The following is a 12,049-nucleotide window of genomic DNA, read 5'->3' on the forward strand; positions in this document are numbered from 1 at the left end:
CAAAGCCAAATTGGTTTTAATTTTCTGATTTGGGCATCTTTGTAATTATGTATAATATATATAGCACCTTTAGTTGAATGGACAGAATTAGAATCCAAATATAGAATATAATAGTGTATCTGCAAATAATTGTATCTGTTTAAAAGCTATGGAATGGAACATCTCATAAAAATAGATTTGATCTTTTTTCGAATGCTGAATTGATTTTAAGGGAAATCCCGCATTAAAAATTGAGGGGGGGGAAAACATAGAAAAATTGGATGAAACCAGGAATATTGATTTTTTGTCCAGATGACAAGCTTGAAGAACATTAAGAATGAAATAAATAGTTGAAGAAAAGGAGATGTTTTGAAATGGGCAAAACATTGAAATTAGTAGGTTGTTCCCAACTGGGATTATAATAAGCATGTGACTTCCCTTTTCCCCATTCTTTGATTCCCCCAAAAGTTTGCATTTCATAGAATCATAAATTGTAAATCTTGGATGACTGCTGGTTTAACCTCATGCCCGGTGACGTTTGGCCTAGCTAAGCTGAAAAACTATTGAGAGGCCAAGAGGTTCAGTTTAGAAGTAACAAGAAGGTAATCCAATATGCAGCGAAAACTGACTGCTAGATGGAATAGAAACTATAGTTGGCTGTCCAGCACATACAAAGGTTGACATCTTTTGCACACTTACTCAACAGCAAGCTCATTGATTTGCAAAACTTTTTAAAGAAAGTGTACAAAAGTGCTATGTATGAACTCATTACCGGACTCCATAGTGTCATCCCCAAACCCCCAACACTTTACCCTTAGGTTATCTTTCCCCCTAGGGCTTTACAATGTTTGCATGCTATGTTTGTTTGTAGGGATGTTTGGTTTTACAATAAGGGTTTTTTAGTTGTTTTAGTATTGGATTTATATGATGTTTTTTTTAATTTAGTCTACGGAGAGGGGCGGCATACAAATCCAATAAATAAGTAAGTAAGTAAGTAAGTAAGTAAGTAAGTAAGTAAGTAAGTAAGTAAATAAATAATAAATAATAAACAAACAAACAAACAAATAAACAAATAAACAAATAAACAAACAAATAAATAAACAAACAAACAAATAAATATAAAATAAATAAAATAAAATAAAATAAATACAAACAAATCAATCAATTAATCAATCTACGGTTGACCTATCCAGATTCCTAAGAGGTCAGTAAGGGGCTAGTACAAGTGCACTAGAGTGCCTTCCTTCCCCTGTCCTATTGCTCTCCTATATCTCCTATACCTTTCTTCTATTCCTATATCTCTTCTTCTATTCTTTCATTGATATGTTCTATTACTATGCCTTCTTTTCTATTATTTCTTAGATATATTTTACTATGAGTATCTCCTCTATAACCTTCATCATGTATTTTACTATGTGTATATAGATATATGCCCAGTAGAACCCTCATTGTGTATTGGACAAAATAAATAAATAAAATAAACAAACTTCAACTGACAAAAGCCATGTAAGGCAGCAGAGATCTATGGGCCCCTCGGGTAATGGCCACAGCATATGGAAGATAGGAAGATAGGAAGACCTTCATTGTGTATTATTGTGTATTGGACAAAACAAATAAACAAATAAATAAATAGCAACTTGGAAGGTAAAAAGAATAAATCATGAAGTGTTATCTGCCCCACATATATAGAAAGAGCTCTCATTTGGGGGCGGTGAGAAAGAAATTTGGTTAAGGAATTTGCAGGAAGACAGAGCTGTGTTGGAGTTGGAAAAGCAGAATAGAAGATGACCGTTGGCAAACTAAGTTGTATTTGGGCAGTTCTGGCTGCTGAAGAATAGCCTGATCCAAGGTGGCTGAGACAAGAAAAGGTTTCTGGGTGAAGGGAGGATCACCAGTTGGAATGATCTTGTTGGAGAAAGTTGGAGAAAGATGGTGTGAAATGGGATCGTATTAACTCAATGAAAAATCCTTAAGGGAAAAAGGCATCCGGACACCCATTTTATTAGAAGATAGGTTCTACTAGCCATGGAAGATAGCTAACTGAGCATAATTAATGACTTTGATTAATGACTTAGAAACATAGAAACATAGAAGATTGACGGCAGAAAGGGACCTCATGGTCCATCTAGTCTGCCTTTATATCCTGTATTTTATTTTAGGATGGATATATGTTTATCTCAGGCATGTTTAAATTCAGTTACTGTGGATTTACCAACCACGTCTGCTGGAAGTTTGTTCCAATCATCTACTACTCTTAATTGATTAACTTGATTAACTCTGGGGGAGGAAAAGAAAGTTTTATCTACTCTAATTTTGCTCACTGTTAACATTGGGTCCCAACATACCACCTTATGTTGCCTGGCACTAATTTTCTTCCATATTTGTGCCAATAATTATAGTTAGGTAAGCTAATTTCTAAGCCTAACATACTTTTAAACCTTTTCAGCATAACATACTTTTAAACCTTTAAGTCCATTTGATTGATTGTCTGGAATATAGAAAGCAATAATGCCTGGGCTACAGTAAGTTTTCTTTAAAGAAACCCAGATGCTGTATGTAAGATTGTTTTTATTTTTTCTTCATCCGGATGGATAACAGAGCATCCTGGAACAGTTTAATCCAGCTTTGGAAAAGCTGATATATCTTGGCAACAAGTATCTGCAGGCTTTTTATGGTAAGTAAGACAACTAGCTCTATGTCTATTTGCTTACAGTCTGGAACAATCTTTCTGACACTGCGGCACACACAAACACACACACACACACACACCCTTGCTGATACTCCAAGATTCCTTGGAAAAAAAAAGTTGTCCTCCTAGACCTGGAATAGACTTGATAGCCTGTTAAGTTATTATAATTTTTTTAATGCTGTATAATGTCCTCTCTTTTTCACTTGCATGATTTATTTCATTATTTCTTATTGTTTCTTTTTTAAAAAAAATTAGATTTGTATGCCACCCCTCTCCGAAGACTCGGGGCGGCTCATAACAATGATAAAAACAATATTCTAGCGAAAACAAATATAATATTAAAAGCACATAAAAACCCTATCATATTTAAAAAACAAACAACACATACATACCCAAACATAAATATAAAAAAGCCTGGGGGAAAGGTGTCTCAGCTCCCCCATGCCTGGCGGTGTAGATGGGTCTTGAGTAATTTACGAAATACAAGGAGGGTGGTGGCAGTTCTAATCTCCGGGGGGAGTTGATTCCAGAGGACTGGGGCCGCCACAGAGAAGGCTCTTCCCTTGGGGCCCGCCAAATGACATTGTTTAGTCGATGGGACCTGGAGAAGGCCAACTCTGTGGGATCTTATCGGTCGCTGGGATTCGTGCGGTAGCAGGAGGTATTCTGGTCCAATTTTAAGATGCCCTTAATCATTTGGAGTTGGGCAAACATAATGTAGCAAATAACAACTGCATTAGTCTCTGTTTAATTTGGTAGAATTTCATATATGCATGAGAGAGGAGGTGAGCTTTCCTACCATTTATGGATAGAGAAGCATTCCAGTGTGTAGACAAATCCATCTGTATAATCAAATGCATCACAATCAGTCCTGTACATATTGTAACACCCATAGTAAAGGGGGCCTGCATAAGTGCACTATTGTATTTTTATTCTTTTATTCTTGTTCTCATTTTTCATTTTATTTCATTTCATTTATGGGATTTATATGCCACCCCTCTCTGGAGAGTCGGAGTTTGTTTGACAAATTCTAATAAACAAACAAATTAATTCAAATAATATTTGGCAGAGGAAAACCTAAGGATTTAATTATTTGCAAATGTTTCTTTAAAAAAGTTTTATTTATTAGTTTTTCAATTTTAAGAACTTCATTATAATTTTATACAGATCTATGCCTGTTATCTTACATCTCTTACATTATCTCTTAATAGTTATATTCAATTCAATTCAATTCAATTTATTAGATTTGTATGCCGCCCCTCTCCGAAGACTCGGGGCGGCTCACAACAATAATAAAAACAATATAACAGTAAACAAATCTAATATTAGATATATAAGAAAAGTATATAAAACCCCAACAATTAAAACCATACAACACATACATACATAGAAGCCTTGGGGAGGTGTCTCAGTTCCCCCATGCCTGGCAATATAGGTGGGTCTTGAGTAATTTGCGAAAGACAAGGAGGGTGGAGGCTGTTCTAATCTCCGGGGGGAGTTGATTTCATAGGGCCGGGACCGCCATAGAGAAGGCTCTTCCCCTGGGGCCCGCCAAACAACATTGTTTAGTCGACGGGACCCGGAGAAGGCCAACTCTGTGGGATACAAATTTGTATCCTATTTGTATGTCATGTTTGTATGTCTCACATTTTTCATATATCCTTTCACATTTTAACACAATTCTTTCTTCCTATTTTCAATCCATGTATACCAATTATACCAAATCTTGTAATATTCTAAATTACTTGCTCCCTTAATCTCCATCATCATCCTATCCATTTCAGCACATCTGTAAATTTTTTCTATAATATTATTTTCTGGTGGAATCACTTTGTTTTTCCAGAATTGTGCATAGGATATTCTTGTGGCCATTGTTATATGCATCGTTAGGCAATGTATTTATTTGAAAATCTTTTAATACTTGAAGAACAATTCTTTTTTTAAAAAAAAGTTAAGAGAAAGAGAATTCTCAGCGAGAAATGCATTTTAATTTTATTCTTTAAAAAAAAAACCTGCAGCATTATCTGAAGCAGCAGATGTATATTTTACAGCAGTTCAGAAGATTGGAGAACAAGCTCTTCAGAGTTCTACTTCACAGATTTTGGGTAAGACACGGGTTTCTATGATTGGGTAAGACATGGGTTATATGATTGTCACCTCGTATTTATAATTTATATTGTTATGTAATACAGGGGGCTAAATATACTATGCTTGCTCATCATTCCACTGGGTTCAGTGTACAAAGATATTTGTGAGTTTATATCTATACATTGAGCCATCCTTTTCTCTGTACACTCATGTTGAAAGTGATATAATTAAATCTTATGCAAGGATTGTGTAGCTGAGTTTAGAATGTGAACTTTTATATCCAGATACAACAGGCTGATCAGTTTACTTCCTATTTTGGAGCAGTTCAAACATGCTCAATTGACTCAGTTCTGCTTTCATGTGCAAGTTTTAAAAGTTCCATTTTTAAAAAAATAAACAAACGGAATTGTCTGAGCAAATATACATAATGTATCGTATTTTTCGGACACACCAGAGTATAAGACGCATCTTAGTTTTTGGGGAAGAAAATAGGAAAAAAATCTGCTTACCTGGCTAGCACCCTTAGTTTGTTCAGCTTCAGCACATTATTTTATGTCCTGGTTAGGACTTTAAATAAACCTTATTAAGAAAGTGTAACAATGAAAGAGCTTGGAAGTGGGTAAGAGCTGGGAACATTGTTAGCACCTGGTTAGGGCTGGAAAGAAACATTCAAGGAAGTAGAGCAATGAAAAAAACCCTGCAAAGACTTATGGCTTGAAAAATATTCTTTGCAAAGAGTAACAATGAAAGAACCTGCAAGGTAAGAGTTGGGAAAGATTTTGAATAAAGTTACATTCAGAGTATAAGACGCACCTGAATTTTCAGCCACATTTAGGGAGGAAAAAGGTACTTCTTATATTCAGAAAAATATGGTATTTTATTTCTCAGTTTTCATTCGTTTTTAATCACTTTTCTTAAAATCTGTGGTCAAATGCATTCAGATGTGTATTTTGTGTTAAGTTAAGTTAAGTTAGGTTAAGTTAAGTTAAGTTAAGAACTGCATGAGCCATTGTGGCACAGTGGTTAGACTGCAATATTGTAGGTTAATTTACTGCTCACTGGCAGGAATCTGATTCTAACCAGCTCCAGATTGACTCAGGCTTTCATCCTCCCTAAGGTCAGTAAAATGTGGGTCCTGATTGTTGGGGGCAATATGCTGACAGTGTAAACTGCTTAGAGAGGGCTCTAAAACACATATACTACTATGAAATAGTATATAAGTCTAAGTACTATTGCTATTATGGCACCTGGAGAAATATGAAATCTAGATAATTTACCTCTGGTCCAGGTAATGCAGATCAGATCAGTAATATTTTACAATATTTAAAAGCAAATTATTTGTTTTCTATCTAAACTTTTCAGTTAAAAGGAGAAGACGAAAATACAGAAAACCCCCTCATATTTTAAAAATCACTGGTTTACCAATGAATTCACTGCTATAATATAAATAATGCAAGATATTATTGTAATATCACAGTCATATTGCTGCATCCTCTGATTAGTAGAAAGTACAGTCATGCTTTTTTCAAAACAGATAGATCACATTTCTGATGATCATTCCTTGACATCTGGAATAATACCACTCTTCCAATTTCCACCCTGCTCATGCTCAATAAATCACAATTCTTAATGAAGAGTAATGTTGGAATGTGTTTGGAGGTGCTACATTTTTTAGAATTCCCAGCAATTGCCCGAAGAAAAATATTTAAATGTTTTTTCTTTACCTTCTAAAGGTGAAATTTTGATACAAATGTCGGAAACCCAAATGCATCTGAACCGCAACTTGGAAATAGTTGTAAGTATCTTGGAGATATTGCTACTAAGATGCTACTATTGCTACTTTGTCAGAAGAACTATGACAAAAAGTTCTGTCATTTATAGTTGTGACCATTTTGACTTATTTTCTGTATTGTCCTAAACAATTACTGAAAAGATAATTTATTTTATCTCAGTTGCTTGCGATGTGGGAATGGGATAGGTACAGAGGCATATAGTATCTACAAAACTACATAAGGTATCTTTAATATATACAAACAGTATTCTCAACCTGTTTGCCTCTTGGTATGTTGCATTTCAAATCACTTAATCCCCATCTAGCATGACTAATGGCCAAAGGTTGACAATTTACAGAGATATATACACAATTTTTAAAAAGAGGAAATAATATCAGGTGCGAAAGGTTGAGTCTTATCTTCTTTTTAATTAATTTATAGCCAGTCTAGCAGCCTTTTATGAAGAAGGGTGGACAATAACTGCTTTACATTCCTATAGTAACTAAATATATTTATGCTATATATATATATATATATATATATATATATATATATATATATATATATATATATTTGTTTTCGTAAATTTTCACGGGTATATGTATGTAGATTGTTCTGAGTTCGGGTTTTGCCCTGTGTAATATTTTGCATGTTTATGCGACGTTTCGGTGAAATCACATCCACCATCATCAGGCTGAAGTTTCCAAGCTTCGTGCTGTTGTCTATTACTATACCTTCTTTTCTATTATTTCTTAGATATATTTTACTATGACTATCTCCTCTATAATCTTCATCATGTATTTTACTATGTGTATATAGATATATACCCACTAAAACCCTCATTGTGTATTGGACAAAATAAATAAATGAAATAAATGAATAAATAAAATAATTCTTTTCATTCTATCCAAAGTAATTTCCCCCTTGTATTTTCTTATCTCCATTTTTCTTTCAATGTGTTGGGAAAGTAATTTATTATTTATTAATTATAATTATTCAGGTATCACCTGCTGCTATTTCATATATGATTTGTACCTTCCATTTTTGCAAACGTTCCCCTTTTGCTCTAATTTCTTTCACCCTTTTTCTATGCCCATTTTTGCCCAATATCTATTCTTGCAATTGCTACATGGCCTGTTGTTATTCAGAATCTTTCATTCAGCATCCATCACTAATTCCTCCTTTGTATCATCGTAAACCAATCAATTATGTTCTTGAATATATTGCTTTGTTATATATATGTATGTCTGAATAATATTTAAGCAACATATCCAAACAGATTTACATATGGAACAATTACATTCTTACTCATTTATTCATTTTCAAGTGGCCTTTCTCACTCATGCTCAGCCCATTCGCAACTGTCTATTTGTATAATGCACAGGTGTCAAACTCATAGTATCACGTTGCTATCATTATGGTTTTCCCCTTTGTGGAGCTGGGGTGGGTATCGCCTGCATGTGAGGAATCTGGTCCACGGGCCACCACTGTGACCCACCTGATAATCTAATATAATACTTTACCTTGGATGTAGAATTTTGCAGTTCTCACTAAAATTAATCCCTTATTACTCTATTATCATAATTCACTGGGGTGTAACATCTACCAGTAACTTTAACCCAAAGCCATAAAAGAGGAAGTAAATAAGAAATAACATCTAACCATTACCTGCCAATATATTGCCATTTCATATTGCCATTTCATATGCATCCACAATAATTTAGATCAGCTTTTTAAAATCTCATAGAAACATAGAAACATAGAAACATAGAAGACTGACGGCAGAAAAAGACCCCATGGTCCATCTAGTCTGCCCTTTTACTATTTCCTGTATTTTATCTTACAATGGATATATGTTTATCCCAGGCATGTTTAAATTCGGTTACTGTGGATTTACCAACCACGTCTGCTGGAAGTTTGTTCCAAGGATCTACTACTCTTTCAGTAAAATAATACTTTCTCATGTTGCCTTTGATCTTTCCCCCAACTAACTTCAGATTGTGTCCCCTTGTTCTTGTGTTCACTTTCCTGTTAAAAACACTTCCCTCCTGAACCCTATTTAACCCTTTAACATATTTAAATGTTTCAATCATGTCCCCCCTTTTCCTTCTGTCTTCCAGACTATACAGATTGAGTTCATTAAGTCTTTCCTGATACGTTTTATACTTCAGACCTTCCACCATTCTTGTAGCCCGTCTTTGGACCCGTTCAATTTTGTCAATATCTTTTTGTAGGTGAGGTCTCCAGAACTGAACACAGTACTCCAAATGTGGTCTCACCAGCGCTCTATATAAGGGGATCACAATCTCCCTCTTCCTGCTTGTTATACCTCTAGCTATGCAGCCAAGCATCCTACTTGCCTTTCCTACTGCCCGACCACAACAACTTTCAGAATCCGACCCACGGGCCACCACTTTGACCCAGTTGATAATCTAACATAATATTTTACCTTGGATGTAGAATTTTGCACTTCTCACTAAAATTAATCTCTTATTACTCTATTATCATAATTCACTGGGGTGTAACATCTAACTCTAACCTAAAGCCATAAAAGAGGAAGTAAAATAAGAAATAACATCTAACCATCACCTACCTATAAATTGCCATTTCAAATGCACACACAATAATTTAGATCAGCTTTTTTCAATCTCAACAACTTTCAGAATTCTTGGAAATGAATCCCACGTATCTGAAAGTGGCTGACATTGAAAAACAACAGTCTAAATGGATGCCACATCCTAGTTTCTGACAAACAGTGGTTCATCTGTAATTAAACTTAAATTTTCACTTTACTGGAGACATTCATCAACACAAAATAGACTAGAATAATTCAAACCCATTGAATCCCCCAATCTTTTCTTGATTTTACAAATATGAATCTATTTTTTCCTCATTTCGTTCATTACATCATGCTGTTTAACATTTATATCTTTTACTGTTTACGTTTTGTATTTTTTGGTCATCATTAGGTGAGCCCAAAGACAGTGCCCCATCATTATGGCACTGGTCAAACAAGGTTTTCACATCTTACTGTTTTGGTAAGACAAAGGTATCATTTGGGATGCCAGCCCTAGTAATGTAATATTTTTTTCCTAATAGTTAGGTTTGACATGTTTTGATCACAGTGTACAGTTTTGCATTACTCTATGCTAGATAGTGGTGGCAAGATTAAGATACTGGGCTTGTCAACCAGAAAGCTGGTAGTCCAAATCCTAAGCACCAGGATGATCTCCCATTCTTGTATTGGCTCCTGCCCACCTAACAGTTTGAAAGCATGCAAATACAAATAGGTAAATAGGTACCACTTCAGTGAGAAAGTAACAGCATTCTGTGCATCTCAGCATTTAGTTATGCTGACCACATGATCACGGACAATGCTGGCTCCCTCAGCTAAGAAAGAGATGAACACCTCTCTCTAGAATTGTATACAACTGGATAGGAGAAACCTTTGGTTTTTTATACAAGACAATTTAGTTTTAATTTATACACTTCTTTGCAAGACAACATACTGTACTGTACTGAAACAAAAAATTGGGTGAATGATTTGTCTGTATTTTTCCAAGTGAAGAAACAAACTCTTAACAATAGAGTTGTAACAGCAGCACTATTGCTGAAAAAGATAATAAGGCATGGGAATTCTCCTTCCCTAATACCTTTCCTTGGAATTTAACTGGGAAATAGAAAGCCAGGGAGGCTGCAGGCAATGTAAGAGATGTTTGCTCAATAAATCTAGAACATTCACATGCAACAATGCTGATTTTTGTAGGTAGCATTAGGCCCTACATATGCTGTCAAATACTACTTTGGCCACCTAATGGACACAAACTGTTTCAACCCCTACCCTTAAAACGTCACTACACAGCATTGCACACCAAGACAACTAGACACAAGAGCAGTTTCCCCCCGAATGCCATCTCTACTAAACAAATAATTCCCTCAACACTGTCAGACTTTTTACTAAATCTGCACTTCTATTTCTACTAGTTTTTCTCAGCATTCCTATCACCTTTTTCCTCCCACTTAGGACTGTATGACTGTAACTTGTTGCTTGTATCCTAAGATTTTTATTATTATTGATTGTTTCTTCATTGCTTATTTGACCCCTGTGACAACCATTAAGTGTTGTACCACATGATTCTTGACAAATGTATTTTTTTCTTTTATGTACGCTGAGAGCATATGCACCAAGACAAATTCCTTGTGTTTATTTATTTTATTTTATTTTATTTATTTGTCAACCAATTATAGGATGATAATTTGTACAAATTAAACATTAGATAAGTAATGATAAAAAGTAACAAAAGAAGACAATAGGACAGGGACGGTAGGCACAATGGTGCACTTATGCACGCCCCTTACAGACCTCTTAGAAAGGAGGAGAGGTCAATTGTAGATAGTCTAAGGTTAAAAGTTTTGGGGTTAGGAGTGGAAACCACAGAATCAGGTAGTGCATTCCAGGCGTTGATTACTCTGTTGCTGAAGTCGTATTTTTTGCAGTCAAGTTTGGAGCGGTTGACATTTAGTTTAAATCGATTTCGTGCTCGTGTGTTGTTGCGGTTGAAGGTAAAGTAGTTGTTAACAGGTAGGACATTTTGGTATATGATTTTATGAACTATAATTAAGTCAGAACGGAGATGATGGAGTTGTAAGTTGTCTAAACCAAGAATTTCAAGTTTTGCGGAGTAAACTATTTTGTTGTGAGAAGAGGAATGAAGGACTCTTCTTGTGAAATATTTCTGGACTCTCTCAATTGTGTCAATGTCAGATATGCAATGTGGGTTCCATACAGGCGAGCTGTATTCTAGGATTGGTCTGACAAATGTTTTGTAAGCTCTTGTTAGCAGTTCAGCATGTGTCCAATCACACTTGGCCAATAAAATTCTATTCTATTCTATTCTAATGAGAAAGAAGGCCTCAATGGAGAAGAGCCTAATGCTGGGAAAGAGAATGAGGTGACTGGATGGAGTCACTGACGCAGTAGGCTTTTGCTTAAATGGACTGAGGTGGATGATAGAGGACAGGAAGGCCTGGAGGAATGTTGTCCATGGGGTCGTTATCAGTGGCGGATTGCTATTGGTACGGGCCACGCCGTAGCTCCGGTAGCAAAAATGGAGCTGCGTGTGGAGCGCTGGGTGACTGTCCGAGTGAGTTTTTGCAACAAAAAAAATGCCAAAATCTCTCTCACACGCACATCCCCTCACAAGATTTTGCTTCCTGTGAATGAGCAGAAGCAAATTCTCGCTTGGACATGTGTGCACCCACAGGTCACCCAGAGCTGCACGTGGAGCTCACCGGTAGCTGTGGTAAGTAGGAACGCCCGCCTGTTCGCAATGGGTCGGACATGACTTCTCAAGTAACACATCCATTTGGTCATAATTGGAAATGTGGTTCCTGGGTTGCTGTTGTTTTATGCCTTGATTAATATTAGGCAGAAAGATGATTCTAATTATGGAGCTGGAGATGCCTGATATAATAGATGTAAAGCAGGGTGAAATGCTACTGGTTCGGCCTGGTCTAGGCG

The 12,049-nt window shown here is 35.8% G+C and overlaps 1 protein-coding gene across 1 annotated transcript in view; it reads left to right on the forward strand.

Moving 5' to 3' along the window:
* Positions 1 to 12,049, forward strand: part of BAIAP2L2 (BAR/IMD domain containing adaptor protein 2 like 2) — a 46,429-nt gene that overhangs the window by 990 nt on the left and 33,390 nt on the right. The window contains exons 2-4 of the mRNA XM_070754810.1: positions 2,578 to 2,653; positions 4,687 to 4,773; positions 6,490 to 6,551. Of these exons, the coding sequence (XP_070610911.1) occupies positions 2,578 to 2,653; positions 4,687 to 4,773; positions 6,490 to 6,551 (225 nt within the window). The remainder of the gene's footprint in view (positions 1 to 2,577; positions 2,654 to 4,686; positions 4,774 to 6,489; positions 6,552 to 12,049) is intronic.

The sequence above is a fragment of the Erythrolamprus reginae genome, chromosome 6 (assembly GCF_031021105.1).
Source record: "Erythrolamprus reginae isolate rEryReg1 chromosome 6, rEryReg1.hap1, whole genome shotgun sequence".
Lineage (NCBI taxonomy): Eukaryota > Metazoa > Chordata > Lepidosauria > Squamata > Dipsadidae > Erythrolamprus > Erythrolamprus reginae.